Source organism: Acanthaster planci, linkage group LG21 (genome assembly GCF_054643075.1).
Source record: "Acanthaster planci isolate LZ-2023a linkage group LG21, COTS_SCS, whole genome shotgun sequence".
NCBI lineage: Eukaryota > Metazoa > Echinodermata > Asteroidea > Valvatida > Acanthasteridae > Acanthaster > Acanthaster planci.
In genome coordinates, this window is record NC_141797.1 from 10,417,860 (window position 1) to 10,440,532 (window position 22,673).

The window sequence follows — 22,673 nt, forward strand, 5'->3', positions numbered from 1 at the left end:
GGTGTTTACAAACCATGAAAATGACACAAATGAATAATGCCACTTGCCTTTGATTTTGAATTTGGGGTCAATTTCATAAAGATGAGAGAGGATAACAGTGGATTTTAAGTGTGTTAATTAAAAAGAAATTACTTGATAGCTAATGACGTGCGTAACGAATGTAAGGAAGGGTAGACCTTTCCGAAAGGGCGCCATGGTAGTGGCGGCACCGCATTTAACGCACGCGGTTTTTAACTTGAGCGCGCAAGCAGTACAACACTGTATTAACTGAAGGGTAAATCAACGTACGCGTACAACCTACGTGCCTGGGCAGTAAAGGCCTATAGAGTACCGAAGTGTGACGTCATTGTGAGCCAGACAGTGCAGTGCAAACGAATGGAGTACGCGCGCGTGTTGGTTCACGCGCTGGTTTTCGCCTTCATGCCTTTTACACACAAAATTGTGCCTGTGACGTATTCACTTCGGTACTCTTTTAGTACACGTCTGAGGTAACGGAATTTCGCGCGATTAAAGTATAGAACACGTGGTTTTCTATTTGGCTGTTTACACTGATAGCGGACACACTATTTGGTCCCTTGATAAACCGTTTAGAAAACTATTTTTTCCAAGATACTGCGCTGAGCAGCGTGTTCTGACCAATCAGCCTTCTTGATAGTTATAACCTCATGGTCTGGCTGCTAACTCTTTGTTGTGGAATGCCATTAACATAACTACCCAACGGGTTTCCGCTCCTGTGTAACCGTAAAATATCGCACCACATTACCGCTTTTTGTTACGTGTGTAAATAGGCTTTAATGGGTTCTACATCTGGTAGCTGGATTGTCTGAAAATATCTAGAATATTTGATAAATATAGAGATCCTAATTACGGTTAACGTTTTCATTGTTATCTTTGCTTTCAACGTACAGGTTCTCCGGGGCCAGACTGAACAATGAGGTAAGTGCTAAATTTGTGACGTTTGGGGTCAGTCTACAAGCTAACACCGGTTAATCGTGACGGAAAAACCTTCAAACGTCTCAGAAATTGTTTCCGGGCCTTACGTTCTGTTTTCTAATTGAATAAACGCCGTAAGTTTACTTTCTGCTTCAAAATCTAAAACTGTCACTTTAGAACTTTAATAGTTTCCAACTGTACTTGAAAGCGCGTAAGTACAGATTACCCCTGCTGTATATTGGCAGTGCTACTCATAATTATCATCACGTGATTCCATACATTTTGAAGCATGAATTCTATTTTGTAGGCCTAATGGAGTATTTTATACATTTGCCTGTCTCTTGGTATTAACATTAAGCGCTTACACCAACTCTCTGTCAAAGCAACATGAACCTCCACTCATTACATGGTCATAGCCATTTTTATTTAGACAGCCGAGTTCGGAAACTTATTAAAACCAAGAATTGAAAAACAGATGAAGTTAATGGTGTGGTGCGTGATAGGTAGTAATTACAAAAGGACCTCTTGAACGTCCTAATCACCAGTTACGGTTTGCAATGTCGTGATTGTCTAGAGAAAGTATTTAATTCAATCCGCGGCTTCCGCGAATGCCTATCCAGTGACGATGCAACAAGATTGTTATGACTGTCTGAACACGCCGAGCCACTGTAATCCGCCTGTATCCCTTGACCACGTCTGGCATTCCCTGTCTTCCTTGTTCCATCATGGGTTACCAGGTACCCTCGGCTCAATACGGCAGTCTATGTCACTATACCCAAGCTCAACCACCAAAAACCGTGTATCAGTGTCGCTGGAGTGGCCAGAGTTGCCCCGATCTCTTCGAGTCCATCTCAACTCTTTCCCAGTATCCGGGAATCCTGTATCCAATTCCCAGCCGGGTGACGTGTGACTGAATTGGCCGATCCACAACGCCTTTCCAGGAGTCAGCGAGGCTACCCACTGCCTTTTGGGCCGTTGCTCGGCGTCGTTGCCAGGGACCAAGTGAGTTGAGACACGGCTACCCCCAACGACAGAGGCTCTCCTCTCCACTGCTACACCTTCCCCGGTAGCTAAAACTACGTCCAGCTACACCAGGGAGACTTTACTACTTGTCAAACCGTCGACAGACCCACGTCGTCATATGAGTGTTTTCAACCAATCAACGGAGGTGCATATTGCCTCACAAATGATGTCGCGATTCCATAATTATGTCATTTCAAGAACAGCCTCAACAGAAAACCGTACAGCAGCGTAATTCAAACAATTAAAATCTTTCCACAATAGCATACATTCTTATGTCAATTTATCGTTATCAATGATGTCACGCCTCTACAGTGTTGGAAAAACTTTGTCTTTTTGTCCCCTTGCAGCAATTACAGCAAAAAAATATATTTTCCCTCAGATACATCGAACTAACGCCCTTCTCAAATTTGGAACAACCAAAATGACCAAAATACAAATGAATGTTGTCGGGGAAGAAATTAACATTACGAATACAATCAAATTTATCATAACAATGGGTTTCTACTGGTATTAGCTCTGAAACACAAAACGAAAGTTAGTAATTTGAATCCCATTATGTAGTCATCAAGGCAAAACAAAATGGAAGATTGCAAACTTTCTGCAGAAGTACAGAATTACATTTACAAACTCTGAGGTCATGTTTTTAACATTAAACATTGAATGAAATAAGTCGAAATGCTTACAAGTAGCGTTACTTAGAACTAGTGCGGGACATATCAAACAAATGACTGCCTCAATTTTGAATGAAGTTTAAATTCACTTTACAGTTAGACACCAGTAGCAAAGGACTATGGTGGCGTGAATGATATCTTTTTCTTTTTCTTATTTAAAGGCATCCTTGCTGTCAATTACTCAGCAGTTCTGAGCCTGTATTTTTCACATCGTTTGTTGAATGACATTGGCAGAAGCTTCTGCACAGCTTCCATTTTACGACCTATTACATAACCAGAAAAAGAAACACATCATGGCTTCACTATTTTTTAGTTACAGTAGTCTTCTGGGCTGAAAAATTTCTCCACACTTACATCCAGTTTTCACCATTTTCTGCTGCTCTGCGACTGTACCTATTTGGTGCACTTAATCAAGAGTTGATTAGGTCATGAGGAAAAAGACACCTAAAGTGCAGAATACTTAACTCGGACCCGATTGCATGTCAGTCATTGAATATGCTGATAAATATGACACCGTCTGACTCTTTCGGTTCCCGCGTACATTCCCGCTTTTAACCAAGTTAAAAGTTGATGAGCAGTCTGCCAAATGTTCACGGCCCATTAGCGGTTTATAATTGCAAGTTATTATATTTCGCAACCCATTTCTGCTCCACAATCAGGGCGCACATTACACAGGGACCGTTTTATAAAAATTTATCAAGTGGCTCGGCTGCCGGACCAACCCTTCTCCTCAAATTTACCCATGCGTACTAAAGTATGTTGACTTTGCCGCCAATTTTTGACAATGTCACAAACGGTAAACACGGGCTAACAAAGACGGCAAGCAGAACGTGATTGACAGTTTCAAAATACAAACAGTACTTTTGCACTTTCTGGACGCGAAATGGTAATCTCCCCCATCCGACGGCTGTTGCTGTATATCGACAGCATCTGCAGTCCCATTAAACACTTCTACTTCGTTTGGAGTTGTTTCTGGGGTATAGCCATGAAGAAAAGTGGTGCCTAGACGTTTGAACCAGACATCTGGCAACTTATATACCTCCGATGCGCCCCGACCTTTTGGGAACAGATTGCCAATTGCTTGGTAATCCCGTCATTTCTGCGCCCACCCCTCGGAACCAAAAGTGTCAGGAGTCATTTTAATGTTTTTGACAGCGTACCTACTATAATTCCCACCGCTGCCACCAATGTGTACCATTTTTGTGTTGCATTCGGTCACTGCATATGTAACTGAGGTTGTGAAAGAATTGGGCTGACGATAGGACAACACTGCTAACATAGATGTATAAGGCACCGTTGAGGTTCTCTGCTCGACGGTAACACCAATGGACGAACAGTTTTATTTTTCAAAACTGCTTGAATTCATAACCACATCGAAATTCCAACTTTGTTAATAAAGTGCCTCACTTTGAATATGGACAAGGATCTCACTCTCCCCTTTCCACTTGTTTCGCTGTATGCAGACAGTCATACGAATTATTCCGCCGTAGGCCTACATGCAATGTGTAACAAGACATGTGCGTTGAAATGGACAACTCTGTTTGCCGTTAGGATCTTTGCTTAAAATGCTTCAAATAAGGTTTCAGTCAAAATAACTTTCAAATGCCAAAAAAACATCAACTTGGTTGTCTTATATCAGGTGTAAACGTATATTATATTCCAAGTTGTACGTTCAAAACATGGCAATCATTGATTTCAATGGAAGCTACGCCTACCAGCCATTTGCACACTGGTGAGGCTTTTCCCTGGTTCGCAAAGAACAGTCGTCGAAAGTCTGGTTGCAAAGCGTGTCAAGAGGTTGCCGACGTGACTGTTCTGGCGATAACACCTACTATTCTCGGATTGCTTAAGTAAACTAATGATTTCTGACAATATTCATAGCGTTGCGTTTCAGAAATAACAGCACGACAACAACCTGAGTTAAAGCTCTGTTTGTGAAGGTGTAAATGCAGTTGCCTGTTTAGATGTTGGGTTTTATTTCTCAATGGATAAGTTATTAATAAAATGGATGTCTTTAGGTTGTGATACGGGATACACTGGGCAGTGCAATTGTAAACGTTTAACTTTGGCATGTCTACGTTTTGCCAGGACCAAATATGCCACATAACTGTTAAAACCTGTTGCTTCCATACTAAATTTAGATATGATTCATTCTTTTCGAGAGGCTTACTGAATTAATATAATAGTTGGTATAAATCGTACAAATGTATTCGTCATTTTAATCGATACGGGTAAAACTTTACTTGAAAACATCTCAACATTCTCATGTACCTTGCTTCAACTCCTACGCTTTTAGACCTCCGAATTTGGGCTATCGGTCTCGATTGTATATAAAGTTCCATTGTGCTCATAATCAGGATCCCTGAGTTTGCATCAAGCTGACCCTAGTGGCCGAGGATGTATATATACCCAGCCTCACTCCTTATTCATGGCCGTTATTTATCGACCTAGCTCAAACTGACTCAGTCCAAAGAGAGAGAGAGAGAGAGAGAGTCAATATTTTGAGGTAGTTTGTGTTGTGCGCCAGTGAATACATCGTGCCGCACAATCGTCACGAAGGGCAGATAAGACCGTTCGTCATCCGGACCTCGCCTCGTCACCACCGCTATCAGCGTTCATGGTGCACTGGCGGCTTTTCATTACTTGCACTTAGATCTGACACACACATCGAGTCCAAAGACTGACAGCATTCAATCTACACCGACAGGAATGTCAATCGCAACGGGATTTTATTGTTAAACAGTCTCCAATATACGAGCACAGCACAATGGAATATTTGTGTCAATATGCTTATTATGTTATGCATCTATGTTTCAATCTGCAATTGAGAAACTAGCGCAGTTGGAATAATAAACCAGTCTACGAATTCATACTTGATTCAAGAACAATCCAGCATTTCTGTATCAAATGTAGCAGCAATCTTGCCTGAAATTAAAGATCTTCTATTAATGGACGCCTTCCAAGTGGGATTGGGTATACAGTCCAGGGAATATGCCATTAGAACATTATAGGCCATTTAAGATTTTGTTGTAGGTGTATTGTAATGTTGGCACTTTTGGAGTAGTGTGGCATGCAAAAACAGACTGAGTACAATACAATGGACATACTGGACGCACAACTCCGGCGAAAGGAATTAGAAGCCATTACTGCGGGGCTATTTTGTTCGCAAGCAGGTGGTACGTGCGCGTTACGTTCCTCTCCGACCCACACGGTGTCGTGACTTGCCAAGGTGTGTGAGCGCGCGCAAGTGCACGTGAGTGTGAGGGCCCTGCAAGAATGGCGTCTCTCCGCCCTGAGTTAAAGTGCACCCTCACCGGCGAAAGAAAAACAGGCTGGTGAAAAGTTTTCTAACCGGGCTCCTGCACGCGTTTTGCGCATAAGCGAAGACCATACATTCCAGTGTAAATTCGTTGCGTGTACTCGTCGTTCCCTGCGGCAAACGCGCATAAACTTGCTCACCTACGCGGTAAGTTCGTACCAATGGACGCTAATTTGCGTTTAAAAACGCGCCCTCTTTTGTTCCTGCTTGGAGCAGATACATCCTCCTCATATGAAAAGCGAGCGCCAAAGAGATTAAACGCTTATAAGGCTTCCTACTTTAAGGACTTAAGGATAAGCGGGGTTTATAGGCATATAGGCACAGCAGGAACGACAGAATTTGATAAGCGGTTCACAACCGTCATGAGTTTGAAATCTTTCCAACTGCATCCCTCACATTCACTTCCCTACGAAGATTAATTTCGCGAAAGAACTCCAGCTTACGATTGATTTCTTGAAGAGGAAAGATAAACCTATTCCCTGGAATCTTTATTCCATTCAGGCAATCGACGCCACACTGCGAAGGTAATCGAACAAAGTCTTTGAACTTTCTCAAATTAAACCAGGCACAATCGAATTAGGGAACAAACAGAAAGTACTTATTCCAGTAAATGAACGGAACAGAAAACGCGGCGGTGATGGACAGCTAAGTTTTCTTGCCAGCTCCGGAGCAGATAAACCGTAACGTCTCCTGTGTGCCTCGCCATCACTGTACAGACACGAGGGGAAATTCGTGCGTCAAATTTTCCCCGCTAATAATTAGCCCTCTCTAAAAGACATTAGGCTGCAGCGTACAAACACGGCCCACGGCCTGCGCTGAGGGGCACTTGTGAATAAATGGTGGGTCCCCGTCCATCTGTGGCCGGTATCAATTGCTAAATTAAGCTGCTAAATTGACTTGGAAATGCAGCGACCATTAGGGCTAGTCAATGAATGACCAGCCTTTAGCTTGATGCGGCTGGGAGCCTTCGCCGTCCGACTCCGCAAAGCTTCTGCTTCAAGGAAGCAAAGAAATGATCCCCATAGCGGGATATGCACCCATGATGAACAAAGTTTAAAAGACATTTATCGAGCGGGTAGCTCAACGTCAGGAGAAGAAGCCACAAGGCTGTTATCTTTTCTGTGCCAAAATGTAGTGATGTTCCGAAGAGTTAACTGCCGTGGGTCTTCATCGGCAGCAAAAAAATTTAGCAAATATCACAAATGGAGTGAAATTATCTTACCTGTTGAAAGCTGGTTGGGATGATGAGAAGTGACGCGCAGCTGAATTGATATCAAAAAATTATTAAGAAAATAGTCATGCGCGTAGAAGACTACGGACTGAACCGCATGAGCGCCTAAGCACGTGTGCGTTAACATGGCAGCCTAATCGAGCATGTCACCCTATTTTAGGGCCAAATTTGTGTAACGTGTAAGAATAGGCCTATAACTTTAGCTTAATCGAGAAAACGCCCTCTCTTGTTCCCGCTTAGGGCTGAAAGTGTCGCACAATTTGGTCTTTGTCGTGCACAATTACCATTCTTTTCCCATCCTGGAGTCAGACATCCATGTTTGAACACTGAAAGCGAATTGCTGTTGCTTACTGCATCGCTAAAGTCTCAATGCATTAAGGGACCATTTTTTCGCTGAACCTCTTCTACCTTCCTACAAAGACAAAACGTAACCAGACAACAGAATACATAAAAACACGACTTGCATTTGGATGACGCGTGAAAATCGCAGAAAAGTGCAACAAACTTGGCTTCGTATTGGAACCGTGTAACGTCATTGAGGTGAGAACGTTGCAACAAGCTCCTTGTGAACTTCACTAAACCCACCAGAGAAACAGAAAGTTGAGGAATGCAGCAGAGTTGGAGCAGTTATTGTGTTTAATTAAGGATCAAACCGTTAACTTAATTAAATTGGACATGTAATTGCCCCCCACTCGTCGCGCGAACATTTCGCACAAGAGAAACTGACGACTTTCGAGTCCTTGTGATCCGTATGGGCCATAGCTGGCTCGCCAGGGACTAGAGGGTATAAATCAGACCCGGACGGGACCAAGGCAGAAGTGGATTTTACACAAAACAAGCGTGAAAATGACGGGACATTCCTGGGTGGTTCGCTAGCAAAATTTAATCAAGAGTCTCGACTCTTGGCTAAACGGTCTATCGCTCATTTCTTTATTGGCAAATATGACGGTTTTTTCCCCCTTCTTGATGGGGAGCGCTGGTGTTTGCCAAGATTTTGTCGACGCACATAAACTCGGCATTGTAAAACCACGCTCTCTCCCTCTCAAGACACTGCAAGAAATTAATTTGGCGGGTTACGAGTGCAGGTTTCCGATATTGTTGTAGCTCAAATATGCACAGCGTAAGCAATATCGTGTTTTACATGTACCTGAGCAATTGAGGCCATTTAGCCTGTCGCCTTCGCTAACGGCCGGGGTCTGTATTTATCTGTTGACCAAGGCCCTCGAAGACACGGCAATGGCTGGTCCTACACCTCTCTTATTAAATTCTCAAGTGGAGACTTTGTAAGATCTCATTCTCCGGGATGATGAGGGATAAGAGACGATGTATATAAATGACTCCAGGAAGCAAACTAGCAAAGCGAACCAGATAAGGAGAAAACCCATTTGTCTTTTTCTCACCTCCCTGAAACTTTTTGACACTTTCTTAATGCCCTCAATATCGATGGTCACGGTTTTTTCTGTGTCCTGGTGTATCTACCCCAGTGCGTATTAAACGCTTCCAAAAGAATATCATCACTTCTAGCAAAACGAAGTGCCAATGCAAAAATAAAGAAATTAGATAATTTTACTTTTGGGTAAAGGGCGACAAAGCTTTTAATTCATTTTATTGTTGCTTTTGAATTAGGGAGGCTTTACAAGGAAATACTCCTTGGCTTCAAAGACTGGCACCTTACTTCCAGAGTTCCCGAGCGCTGCTTCGCTGATCTTACCGTACAACATCCCAAAGGAAAAGGTATCAGACTTCTCATGAACCAAAAAATTTCGAATTTTCAGAGGACGACAAGAAGTGAAACTTGGTTTAATTTGATTTTTTAAAGAATTTTTCATTGTTCTTCATGTACCCCTTGGTGTATGTAAAATTCTCTTAAAACCGAAGGATTCAGGACTGTTAATGAGCTGTGTTTTGTACTCCTCCCATTAAAATGGTCATAATTATTTCTCTAATTACAGGTGGACACCTTATTAATGATGTACAAGACACACTGCCAGTGTATTTTGGATACGATCATCAATTCCAATTTCGATGAGGTAAAAGCTGTGCCGTGGCGATGTTTGTTCGCTTCTATAGAATTTCATGAAAGAGCAAGCTCGGTACTAAAAGAAATGCTAAGTCATTCGAGAACAAAGCAGGCGTGCGAAATGGCGTATGGCCCTGCTGAAAGGGTAGACTATGCGCGCGCGTACTGCTGTTTGACGCGCTCCATTTTGGCCATGTGATCTTGGCACAGTGAGCTGGCTCATTATATAGTATGGAAAATTGTACGATAGTGGGGTGGATGTTAAGATTTTTGTATCTGAGAAAGCAACATCACCCTGGCCTTATGAGTGGTCAAAGAATCGCGTTCTGAGCAGCATCCATAAAGATTTTGGTTGATTAGGGGTTTGAAATTGCACTGTTTGTGACTTCTTAGAACCCTGCAGCTTCAGAATATTCGTCTTGTGCTTGATAAGTCAGCGTTTACTCAATGGACACGTAGCTCCATCCTTATCGAGAGCACAAAGACTCCTTTCAAGCACTAATTCCCTGTTAAAAAAGAACATGCTCAAGGAGTGCTATACAATATTTCACAAGTGAACAATCCAACATAAAACTTAAACTAGAGAGCGGGAAGGAAGACATACCAATAACGTTTGCTCGTTACCAACAGATCCAGAATTTCCTTCTACACTTTTGGCAAGGAATGCCAGACCACCTCCTGCCGCTGTTAGACAGCTCAGTCATCATCGATATGATATGTATCTGCGATTCCATTCTGTACAAGACAACGGTGGAGATCCTCATACCTGCTACGATGCAGGAAATGCCCGAAGGGTGAGTTGATACCTGATCACCACAGGAACGACAGGAGTCCAAACATACCTTATCGATGGATAAACGCCGTGCTCAAATGCTTCTAAAAGTTACATTTGCCATAAGAGTTCAAGTATTACCGGTAACGTGCTAAAAAAGTCGTGTTAAACGGATATTGATAAGGACTTGAGATTGCTGATTAAAGTGACCAGACTAAATAAAGAAATTAAGTGTGCATGGGCCTACTTGGCCACATTCTTCAGAACTACGACCATAATTCCAAGGCTTACAAGGAGATTCCTTTTGTGTATCTTGGCACCATGTGGGTTTTTCTAGTGACGGCACAGATGTTTTACCATTTATGGGTTGGAGATGACAGCCAGTGGCTTCGGCATTAACGAAAGAGTATGGCAATAGGATTTGACCATGCAGTGAACTTTGAGACGTTTAAAAACTACATATCCATCCTTGAGGATTTAGCCTCACATGATTTTGAATTTTGTCAGTTTGACAGCAACTACTATATACTTACTGTAATTTATGTTTAGCCTACGGCCATCTGTCCAAGTATACGAAACACCTGTCATTGCTTCTTGAATTGTCTGATTATTTTTCTTTGTAGTCTCTTGGCTGATATCCGAAACTTTGCCAAACACTGGGAGCAATGGCTGTGCTCCTCGTTGGAACATCTTCCAGACACCGTCAGCCAATCCAAGCTTCCTGTGGCTAGACGCTTTGTCCAGTCGTTGAGAAGACAGACATCGTTCTTACACTTAGCTCAGGTGGGACAATTAGTTCATGCATAGTCCTCCTATCATTAAACCATCATAAAATCTATCACTTGGGTAGAAGGCTACAGAGAGAGGGTTAATGCAAGAACTTCTCGATTTCGCATGGGGTTGTGGGTAGTGCGCCTCGAGCTGGACCAAGAAAGGGCGCTGTTTTCTTAGCTCCTTGGTCAATACTTCAGACCAACACGGCTCTTTTCAGTCGATGAGGGGTTGTTTCTGCACGAGGCAGATTTACTGGAATGGAGCTTCATACAGATTATGCGTTAACAATTTTACAGTTCTTGCTCTTGAGTGGTGGCGTGGTTGTGCCCATGATAGCCACAGCCGCGAGTAAGCAGATCCGCTCTTGTCTAATACCGTCGTATCCACTACGAGTCTTTGGTTTTTGCCAACAGACGTCCAGGCCAGTGTTGTTCGACCAGCAGCTGATAGATCAGATGATTTCAGACCTTGACAAAGTGGATCTGAACAGTATTGGATCCCAGGCCCTTCTCACGGCAACAACCGAGGATTCCGACATGGAGCTAAATGCTGAATGTAAGAAAGTTGGGAAAAATGTTTGATTATAGGGGTCAGTGCTTCTGCAGGCTACAAGACAAAGATTTGGCATGTTCCCACATCGTCCCTAGAAAGTGTACAGAACAGTAACACGGCCAACAATTGAAATATTTGATGTAGTCAGTTGGTTAAGTTTACAACCTTGGACGAATGTGCAGGAAAGAATGCTTCGGATGGTCTTCGTGCACTGATATTGCATACTAATTGTAAGGCCGTGTGGGCTAAACGTTCATTAAGAAAGTTTTCGAAGAAAACCCGTTCCTTATCTGAAACAATGATGTTCGTCTAAAAGGTGTAACGCCTTATAAAGACTTTAAGAAATTACTCAGGTTTCAGTTCTTGTCGCTCAATACCAGTCCTGATAAGGTGTGCTATCTTTTAATTCCGCAGTCTTGAAGGAATTTAAAGAGTTGCTGAAGAAGCAGGCGACGGTAGAAGCCTTCACAGAGTGGCTTGACCAGGTCGTTGAAAGCAAGGTCATCAAGGTTGGTGTATTTGATTAGACGGAGTAATATCTTTCAGGATAAGACTGCTCGTAAACGGAGTTGTACAGCCCCTTCAGATGCTATAACACTCATTGAACTTCAAGCTGACAGGTTCATGATCCACAAAGATTATGTTGACAGGAGAGCTGCTGCTGTGCTTTCACTTAACGCTGTCCAAGTACTGTCCGAGATCAATAAGGACATTTCTCTATTCGTTCCGTTTCTCCATTCTCCAGCAGGTGTGACAATACACGAAAGCAAACCACGAATCTACATGTGACATTTTTTTTCAGAAAATGGAGTGATGAATTCTGAACACTGTTTTCGAAACACATGTAGCTAGACAAACCCATAAAAAATCGACCATTTCCAAACATAAAAGGCTGACAATAGCACTGAGTTCCAATACAAACCATCCTTTGAGAAAGTATGTTCTGCTACCATAGCAGTGTCTGATGCATCTGATCAGTCGCCATTAATACCAAGTTGTGACTTCTTCTCACTGCCAGTCTTCTGACTGTATAACACCAGGCTGTACGTTTTTGTTTCAGCCTGGTAAGCAGAATGGACGATCAATGAAAAAGCGCGCCCAGGATTTCCTGCTCAAGTGGTCGTTCTTCGGTGCCCGCGTCATGCACAACTTGACACTCAACAATGCCCAGAGTTTCGGTAAGGTTATTCACCCCGCAGCTTCTGAGCCTAAGTCGAAAACTTCGTGGTTCCACTCAAGAAACAGTATTAAAGTTGAAGATGAGGTTGGATAATCAAAACGGTTCAAGCACACCCTAAATTCTGAATGCTCTGTGTTTTTTATTACTCAGCCTCTTTCCATCTTATTCGGATGTTATTGGATGAGTACATCTTATTGGCTGTTGAGCAACAGTTCAACACAGAGAAGGATAACGATCTACAGAACAGACTAGAGAAACACATGAAGGTTGCCGGTAAGAACGGTAAACACATTGGCAATTCTCTTCCTTTGTGAGCTGATATTGGTAAAAAAAGATTTCAGTAAATTACAATTACAAAATCATCAGCAGAATCGAACGACAACCTAATGTAACTTCAATCACAAAATAACGAGTCACCATCACAGTGGGGGACGGGTCGTAAACAGAAAATAGATATCATCGCAACAATATGCTTATTAACGAAATCGAAGGTTGTCAGTCATACTCTAGAGGGCGTTTGAAGCCCTGGTAGAGGTCGTAGGCCCCTTGGCCACGTCTTACGTCCATTTTTCTTCTCTGTGATCTTCGTAGATCCGAACAATCCACAAAGGCCGTTGTCGAATCAGCCAGGCACGTGCTTTTTGGCGAATAGGAACAACATGATGCCTCGCCCAAACCAAAACTTTACGGACCAGTCCCCCGTGAAGAGGGAGGACTATGTTGAACGTTACCCAGGTGCGTCTTATACAGGACATACAGTCATCGCCGAGAAAGATTCTTACACTATTCCGGGACACTTTGGAACCCAGCCCTCCATGCCTAGCCCGGGGAGTGCCGCAAGGAGCAATGCTATGCTTACACCTCCCATCTCGCCAATCGTCGTCAACCCCATGCGCAACTCAGTCATCAACCAGGGTCACGTGGCCGTCAACGCTCGTAATCCGGCCAACCCGTCTTCTCTCGTGCCACCAACAATGCATCACGGGGCTTATCCCTACCTTGGTCACGTGGGTCAAAATCAAGACCCCTACTCGTCAGGAAGACCTCAGGGGTATCTGGGGCCCTACCAAGGGGGTGGATGCTATCCGCCCGCCATGTTTCATTCAAACTACTCACCTGCGGCGTACCACTCCAAGAACGACACCGACGCGGCACCGACATATCCCTACGCAGATCCCCAGTATCGCGATGATGGTTACTACAGCAGCTGTGCAATGGGCACTAGTCATCACGTGGAAGGCGGAGTGATACAAGCAACGGGTGCAGTTCACGGCAACAGTGCTTTCAATGTGGTTGGCAATATACCATCTACCTACACCTTTACAAACGGATACCAAAACCCAGGTACGCGTATCTCATATAGAGTACTGAAAACATGATAAGACTGAACGAACGTAATGTCACCCTGGCAGATTGCTAAGAAAAAAGAACAGGTTCTCAAGATGTACACTGAAATGTAAAACGTTGAAACAGTCACTTTTTCAGTAGGTTTACGCGCTTTGCCCTGTGCTTCCGCTTTGAAGTATGGGAAGTTGCATTATCCTCTTTTTTCTTTCACCAGGATACTACTCTCAAGGTGCTTACACGCATGATCATCCGGGTCACAAGGATGTAGAGCACGTGTCCGTCATCAGCAGCACGCATGCTCAGAGGGCGCGACCTGACAGAGGACATGCGCAATTCAACGAGATCAATGATCCGCTGAACATTTTAGATCGTCCGGCTGTGACGAGAAGCGGCAAGGATGATCACTTGTACGGCGTGGCCAGTCAAGCTAGCTGCCACGACCCCACAGGTACGCTTCCATCAATGCATTACTTCACGTGCTGTGATCTAAATGTGGTACACAGTGCCAGCTTATGTCTAAACGTTTAGGATAGTAGATGCACTTCCTAGGCTTATACTATCTCCCCTTCCGGCAAATATCGAAATCGCGTCCAGGTTTCTGGTCACCAAAGCAATTGTGACGTAGTAATCAACTAAGGACACTACACCAGCAGGTGACAAAATTTAAAATGCAGAAGAATGACTGATTCTCACCGTGAAGTCGGTGCAGAAAGCATCCAGATCTGGATAGTTTCTGTACCAACATAACAGTTCTAAAGAACACAGCCAGAGAGCAGGATCAGAACCTTATCGTCGTACCTGTTGAATGGAGTATGTACATGTATATCAGATTTTACTGGAAAGCTTGAAGTTAGTTGCAAGGACTGTCCCAAGACATTCTCTAACGTTTCAACGACCAGCGCCCTTTTCAATATGTGATGTATGATTTCAATGTTATTCTGTTGAAATATTTTGGACAGGTCCTCATTCATCTCAGTCCCCATCATGCAACGGGGTTCGACGTCACAGCGAGAATATGATCGCGCAGAGTGATTACATTCCCGTGCCTGGGGTCAGCATGTACCATGATACGACGGGGGAGATTCGACCGATCGTATCCAATCAGCACAGCACTTCCCATGGCAACCATCAACCCAATGGTACCCCTATTGAGAATAATGAACAGGGTTCCTCATTACCACCAATCAACACGGTCTTTAATATGGACGGTTAAATCATCGACTTCAAATTCTGCGCCATATTGGGTGCGTTGGATGAGCTTTAATACACGTGTAAGTCTGCCCTGGTGTGGAGGCTGCCTGAGTGTAATGACATCACGGATGGACTGCTCGAGCATGGATATGATGGAACGTGGCGGGGACTTGACCTTTTTTCCCCGAATGCCTCGGTGAATACACTGCAGCATCCGATTAGCCTCATTTCTAGGCTTCCGTTGCGTGTAACACTGGTGCATCCAGGGAAGCTAATCGAACGCACCCATGTTGTGTTATTCGTAATTTATTTCACAGTATCTATCCAATACTGACGGCCAGTACTGATCCATTTTTATTTTGTCAAAAATGAGAAATAAGAAGCTGTGACAGATAAAAGAATGAGAAAGAAACTGACGATAATGGCTTCTCCTAGCTCGGTCAAGGAAGAATAGAGAAAAGGGAGTAGGCCTCTGAAAACAGATCCCTGCAGGGAAAACACCTAGGAATAACCAGCTTTTCCTTACAGTATCACCCACGATAAGACTTTTCGTGCCATTCACTGCAACACAACTCAAGTAACATAGCTCCAAATAGGCTTGTGCATCCGGGGATTTGCAGTCATGGACATTACACAGGGTTAGTCACGGAAACCGAAACAATAAACGTCGCCCTCTTTGTCGAGTGGATGTACATTTGTATTTTGAACTTCGATGGCAGATAGCACAAACGTGTAGTCTACAAACTGTAGTTCCAGAATCACGTTCTTTACTCTCTAAAGCATCCAGAATTTGTTATTCGACAAATACACAATGAAGTAACAATAAACATGTAACCGTTCAAACTTTGATATTGAAGCTGAAGCGAATTTCACAAAATCCCTGATCTCTTTTTCCCATCATGACGAAGAGTGTGTCATGCTGTACATATGATGGACAGAAGAAAAAGACTGTAAACGTACGAAACTGCACCTTTTCATGAAAGTTGATATTTTGCTGTGAAGTTCATAGACAATGTGTTTAATTTTGATACGCAGTTTGAGCCTTATTTCCATACACATTTGTGTGTATTATTATGCTCCTTTTGACAAAATAATGCAGTATGCAAAACTCTTGGACGCTTGCCAAATGTGTGATTTTTGTGTTCCAAAGACAATGAGAAGATCAAGTAACAATGTCAAGAGACAAAAAGTACTAAATTCATCCATAACCGAGAATGCCACTGTTTATAGTCGCCTGGTGCTTACGTTAAAGAATGACAAGGGAATTACATAATTTGGTGGAAATTTTTGGGGACAGGTGTTAAAACAAGGCGACTAAAACAGGTTCTAGACTGCCTAGAGTGTAGTTTGTAGTTTTGTTTTTATAAAACTGTAACTAAAGCAAAATGTATGTACAAATAAATTGTTTTGTGTATTTCTATTGTTTTGTTATGAAGAGTTATCTTAACGCAGTGCATTTTGTTAAATGAATTTGTAAGCTCTGGACAAACATGGAGGTGTTCTTAATGATTACAGATATGGCTGTACATGGAAATACTCCGTCCAAGTGTTCACAGTCAAATAGCTATTTTTCAGTTAAGTTATAGAATTTTATTTACATGTAGTCCTCTGGTAAGAAGTTGAACAAATTTAAGTTCATGAAAGTAAATCAAATAAAACAATAAGTGAATCAACCCAGAACGAGTCTGGAGAATGTCCGTTTCTAAAGTTTGCCTGCTGTCCTCGTGGGTTACATTGCTAGCTAAATTGCTTTTTCCGTGTAAAGCCCTGTTACCTTTGTTCCTTGTTAACATCAGGCTTAAGCACTAAGCCTTTTGCGAGTTAAATTTGGTACACTGCGTACTTCAAGTTCACGTGAACATAATAATTTGAATTTTCCATACTAATGACACTGTTGCTATACCTCGTGATTCGGGGCGAGCTTTTGCTTACATGTAGTTACATAAAATACACCTTGCAGCAATACACTGTTTTCAATGGATAAAAGGTATAGCACAAGTGTCTTTAGTTTGGGAACTTCAAATTGTACAGTTTATTTTATTTATTTTCATTTATCTATTCTGATATCCAACAGCGGAGATCCGCCACTTACAGGTATCACGGAAAACAACAAAACACAACTAATAATAAAAACTGACTTACGGGTTAAAAAAAGGGACAAATCTAAATTACTTGTAAATAAATAATTGTACAACCGGATACCTCAATGTACTAGGTTGTAATCAAATTTAACTTGCAAAAGGCTTATTTATTTGAACAGAAACTATTCAAACACATACATGTATACTGAGATGACTCAAATGATTACTATACACGTACCTGTCCTGCTTAGCTTGGATCAGTCTTTTATCACTGATATTTGCTACAGCTTTGCACTGAAACAGTCCTGAAAATGCTGCCCACTACAGATACAAACAATAACATTATGAAATGACAACAGTCAGAGGAAAATGAAAAGGGGCTTGTATTTTGATCACACTTTTGGGAGGTTGTTGACAATTTTAACTTTAGTTTCTTTTTTAGAGAGTGTATATACAGAAACGACGACAAATATACAAAAAGTATCACACCAACGAATGAACCTTCAATCTAATGGCCAGGTTATATGAGCAGTGTCATAATTTTTCCTGTTTAATGCTTATTATAGAAGGTTGCGAACCATTACCAGTAGTTACAGGCAAACCTTCTGATGAGGTCTCTGGTCTTGAACATGTATTGGGCTCTTTTTTAATCACAACTTCCTGAGCAGGAACCTGATCTCTATGCTCGCTGTACCCCCCTTTCCCACTATATCTATCTCTATTTCTGTCACTATCTCTCTCCCTGTGCCTGCCTGTGTCCCTCTCATTGTCCTTCCTTCTATCATAGTGCCTATCGCTGTTTCTATCTCTGTGTCTGTCTCTCTCCCGGTGCCTATCGTAATACCTGTCCCTATCTTTACTTTTGTTACCCTGTCTGTCACCTTCTCTATCATAGTAACTACCGCTGTGTCTGCCCCTGTCTCTGTCATAATGACCCCCACCATATCTGTCACTATGTCTGTCCTGCTGCCCACCTCTACCACTACCGTCATCTTGCTTGCTGATGATGATTGGCCTGCGGAATGGTCTGTCTGATCCTCCAAACCGAAGCTGTCCCGACTCCTTCTTGCCACCAAACCCACCACCTGCAAAGATTGTTGATAGCATGGCAAAGGGAGTCAGGTCGCTATGCACTCTTTAGCATTCATTATTAACTTCAGTCACTGAAGTTAATACATGTTGCTAAACATTTGCAAGTCTGGAACACTTTCAAAAATACATTTTCTTATACAATGTGAGGATTGTGTCCATGCGGCAATAGGATATTGCAGTATTTTTACACAGCGACAACGCCGCTTTGGTGGGCAAGACATCATGCTTGCACATGTGCATTTTAACTGTGTAAAATGCACTGACCATGCACCTCTGATTTGATGAATACAATATATGGTCTTTGCATGTGCACCCCGGGTATGTGCAAGTCCTGGTTACAAACTTTCCATCCAGCCTGTACCTTCTGAGCCAATGAGAGGGTACTGCTACTCAGAACAGATATTGTCCTGTCCATAGATATTATAAGTAGAACTAGAGGTGACATGGGGAACGTAAACTTGCACCAATACCCACGAACAACTTGGAACCTCACCGACGCCTGCCACATGAGAGTAAAACATGCACAAGTGCATTGATGAGAGATGGCGCAGATTTGAATTGATGATGTCAGAAATATTTTTAAAAAAAAAAAGCTTCACAAGTAAAAAAATATGGTCTGAACCATGTGAGTGCGTAAACGTGAATGCGTTAACATGACAACGTAATCCAACATGTCAGCCTGTTCTCAATGTTCTGAGGCCAAATTTGCTTAATGCAAGAGGAATAGACCTGTCAACTCTAGCTGCTATTATGGTTTATATGGTCTTGTCAAATGACAACTTTTTTCACAGCCATCATAAAAGTTTTGATGGAAAAAAACAACTTAAGGTTTTGGGCTAATGCATTCACAGATTAGACACCTGTTTCTAGGGTGTATACATGTGCCACCATAAATGTAGACTCACCTAATCTTCTTGGTATCCACTTTGGCAGAATTCGTTCACATTCGTACTCAACCAGAATTTCTGAGCCGTCAATAGCTAAACGGTTGGCATCCCGTCGTGCTCTGGAGGCATACCGCTCTTTGCTATACTCAATGAAGGCATATCGCTTGGACATTCCAGTGACAATGTCTCGTACTACACGGACATGGACAATGTCTCCGTACTTTGAGAAAATCTGCCCGTTACAAAAAAAAATTGAAATAAATGACAGATGAGTGACAAGTAAATAAACGTGACTGCATACAGGTGAAATAACAAGAGGGCGCGTTTATAATCTATGGGGCACATCATTTGTATGCGTACATGTACTTGAATTTAAGTACATGCATGGCTCAATGCACTGTTGTAGTCAAGTCGATTGAAGAGTATATCCTATATTCAGCCAAGTCACAAACTGTTGAAATAAACTGTGCTCAAAACTTCCTTTGACAGTGCTCACACAACTATTTATGACTTATATTGTGAAGAGACTTGTGAAACAATTTATGGCTGGTCTAGACTTCAACACTAAATTCACAGATCAAAAAACTTTTTGTGTTGAGCTGATCTACCGAGATCACTCATTATTTTTATAAAGATGACTATGCTTCAGGCTTTGCTCTACATCAGGAAAAACCTACATATGTAAATGGGCACAGTTTTGTTAAACTTCAGCTCCACACCACAATGCTTTTGCCATTTATGGACGACTGATATCTGGCACTTTATTCTCAGATAAAACTGTATAAACGACAACATCTGAAGCTCTTGGATGTGAGAACCAATGTTTCATAATGCCTAAAGCCAGACTCATGTGATACTCTACCTTACTGAGAGTGTGCTCTGACGTTGAAGAATCAAGCCTTCCAATGAACAGCGTGCAGTCCGGGTCACCCTGAACAGCTTTATTGGGCTTGTAGATGGCCTTCAGTGGTTGAAAAACAAACACAAAAACGATATTCGGTAACGAGCACTGCAAGTTATATTTTGAGACAGGTGCATATGTTGTAACCTGTCATTCGTTACTGCCACCTACTTCCAGAACTGTGATGTTTCAAAAACCAATACGGCTCCTATCTTTGTCCTACTTCCTTCCTAGTCAAATGAAAATTGCCCTGTAATTGGTCACTATTATAGAGATGTGCAATGTATATTGACCAATTTTGCAACAAGTTTTTTAAAAATTAACAGAAATGGCGGAACCTCCCGAGTTCTTCTGTCCTGTACCCTTCCAACACCCACTGCTTAGTGCTACTACAAATGGAAAAGAATTTCACATACGGACACCACCTATTACCGGTACTTTCCCTTCCAGTTTATCAGCCATCAAAAAGCCATAACTTGTACTAAAAAGTCAAATTTAGCCTGGAAAATACAGAAGCGTTTACTCAGACAAACATTTTCAGTTCAGTCTCATGCAGTTCCTGCAGAGGGTGTCAAGGGATATACAGGTGTGTGATGTAGAACTCTTTCCCACAAAATATCATACATGTACCTTCATGGCTCTTTCAATGGCCTTATCATGGGGTCTTGTGTCTGTGCCATCGATACTGCCTGCCTTCAACGGGCAGTAAACTCTAAGGGTAGGCTCCCATCTCACATCAGACTCCATCTCTAGATTTGGGAGTAAGCAATAAAAGTATGCTGACTTCCTGATAAGATCTACACTATGGTCAAACTCAGCCATGTCCAGTTGGTTGCTTCTTGCCTCTTGGCGACAGTTGGATAGGCCTAAACAAAACAATCACTTAATGATACAGTGATAATGTCTCAGTTAGTAGCTGTGTTTGACACGATCCTGTCTCACACGTCAAGATCATGTCAGATCTTATATACATGTAGTTCCAAGCTGACACATTTTGGGAATAAGACTGGAGCAGGTAGGTAGGGCACGTGGGGCTATTGTTATGTGAGCAATAAGTCACGGTCAGCATGGTCAGTCACGTCAGATGAACCTGTAATGAAAATCTACTCATCCCCTTGCCATCATCTCATCCCGTTTTGCTAGGTTTTAATGAATGCAATTCATCAACAGCCTGCTAGCTAGGCCCAATAGTGTGGCATGGATCCTCGCTAATGCTCCATCCGTAGCCAATTTATAATCGTACATCATAATCGCATAATTTCTTTTGCACACACAAATGATCCTTGGCCTTTCCACTTTATAAAAGCCAGCATTAATTAAATGATTTCACTCGCGTTATTCTGGTATTTTCCTGCCTTTTTGCCTTTACCCATTCAATCTCACAGTCGCACTCTCACATTCCATCTCGGTCAGCACACGGCTGTTTTAATTTTAATTTAAAGACGGCGTGAAAGAGTGTGACCGTGAGATCATGGAGGAAGGACACAGAAGGACTCCTTCCCCCATGGTGAGATTGAATGGGTAAAGGCAAAAAGACTGGAAAATACCAGAATAACGTGAGTGAAATCATTCAATAAATAGTTTTTGTTTTTAGAAAGCGAAGAGGCAAGGGATCATTTGTGTGTGTGTGAAAGAAATTGTGCTTATGATGATAAGAGGGTGCGCCAAGCATTTCCTTATGCCGACACGAAACTGTGTATACGGATGTGTGGCTAAGGATGGAGCGGCAGCGAGCACTGGTGCCGTAGTGGGGCAACATGATGTAGGCCTAGCTATGGGAACTGCATGACCACATGTAGAACAGTTGCTGTAACGCTGCAGTGGCAATTTTTACACACACCCAACGGTTGACACAGACGCACGCTACACGACTGACAATGAAACGTTTATGTAGAGTTCCCCTGTTTTAGAACCATGGACATTATGGACATGGCATGACATCGTGGACCAGCATTATGCAGGGAGGGATGCAGGACGACGCTCCAATGTGATCCAATCATCCGCTGATGGTCGATCAAAAACAGAGGGAATTCCTTTCCCAGACAGGTGCAATCCACTGCGTCCTCCTTCTCACAGCACAAGGATACACCGCCTCTGTGGAGATTTGATCAGAAAATTTGAAAACTGACTTACTCCTGCGCTGCGAACTGGCGACCGTCTACAGTCTAGCTGACTTCGGGAGTCTCGCCAAATGCCGATGCGACGCGTGCGCATTAAGCATTGCCACACTGCCGACACTTGGCGGCGCCCTTATTGAACTTGGCTCAGAAAAAAAAGAATTTGCAGAAACTGTAAGTGTGGCTGCTCATCAAGTGCGCAGAATTAGTTCTGAAAACCCAGCCAGGCAGAGTGCACACATGGACCGAGCCCCGGTCAAAGTGGTTTTCATTTTTTTTAATGTATGCAACTTAAAAGTGTTCTTGTATTCATTTTCACAACAATCCATGTACCACGTGATATACACCCTAGGCTACAGCTGTGCAGTCCGTAGAACCCTGGCAGTCGGTACTCAGTCAAGCATGGCATGCAGGGAACCAAAACACGAAGTGCAATCCCTCTAGGCCCCCTGTAATGTGCCACCAAAAAAGTCAGAGCGGCGGTGTCTATATTATGCGTGTAAGGCTACCAAAGGTTCAGTACCGCACTTTGTACAAACGCGATTTAGGCTCCAAAAGGATTCATGACAAGATAAAGAGAAT

The 22,673-nt window shown here is 42.7% G+C and overlaps 2 protein-coding genes across 5 annotated transcripts in view; one reads left to right on the top strand and one right to left on the bottom strand.

Annotated features, from left to right (window-relative positions):
* Positions 1–16,693, top strand: part of LOC110981130 (DNA-binding protein RFX6-like) — a 30,028-nt gene extending 13,335 nt beyond the window's left edge. The window contains exons 6-17 of one of the 3 annotated variants that reach the window (XM_087131094.1): positions 909–936; positions 8,804–8,911; positions 9,130–9,207; positions 9,828–9,991; positions 10,593–10,752; positions 11,157–11,298; positions 11,710–11,804; positions 12,368–12,473; positions 12,626–12,757; positions 13,067–13,819; positions 14,037–14,270; positions 14,782–16,693. In XM_087131094.1, the coding sequence (XP_086987220.1) occupies positions 909–936; positions 8,804–8,911; positions 9,130–9,207; positions 9,828–9,991; positions 10,593–10,752; positions 11,157–11,298; positions 11,710–11,804; positions 12,368–12,473; positions 12,626–12,757; positions 13,067–13,819; positions 14,037–14,270; positions 14,782–15,035 (2,254 nt within the window). In that variant the 3' untranslated portion in view covers positions 15,036–16,693. Of the gene's footprint in view, positions 1–908; positions 937–8,803; positions 8,912–9,129; positions 9,208–9,827; positions 9,992–10,592; positions 10,753–11,156; positions 11,299–11,709; positions 11,805–12,355; positions 12,474–12,625; positions 12,758–13,066; positions 13,820–14,036; positions 14,271–14,781 lie in introns of all 3 variants that reach the window. The other 2 variants (XM_022238405.2, XM_022238406.2) reach the window with 2 other exon arrangements.
* Positions 15,759–22,218, bottom strand: LOC110981132 (U11/U12 small nuclear ribonucleoprotein 35 kDa protein-like). 2 transcript variants are annotated; one of them, XM_022238411.2, is made up of 5 exons: positions 22,108–22,218; positions 20,605–20,723; positions 19,936–20,034; positions 19,092–19,305; positions 15,759–18,179 (listed from the first exon to the last, which is right to left on the bottom strand). In XM_022238411.2, the coding sequence occupies exons 2-5, from the start codon at positions 20,719–20,721 to the stop codon at positions 17,629–17,631; spliced, it is 981 nt and encodes a 326-aa protein (XP_022094103.1). In that variant the 5' UTR covers positions 20,722–20,723; positions 22,108–22,218; the 3' UTR covers positions 15,759–17,628. The 2 variants fall into 2 exon arrangements, with proteins under 2 accessions (XP_022094103.1, XP_022094104.1); XM_022238412.2 differs by lacking the exon at positions 22,108–22,218 and adding an exon at positions 21,815–22,091.
* Positions 22,219–22,673: the final 455 nt, after the last annotated feature.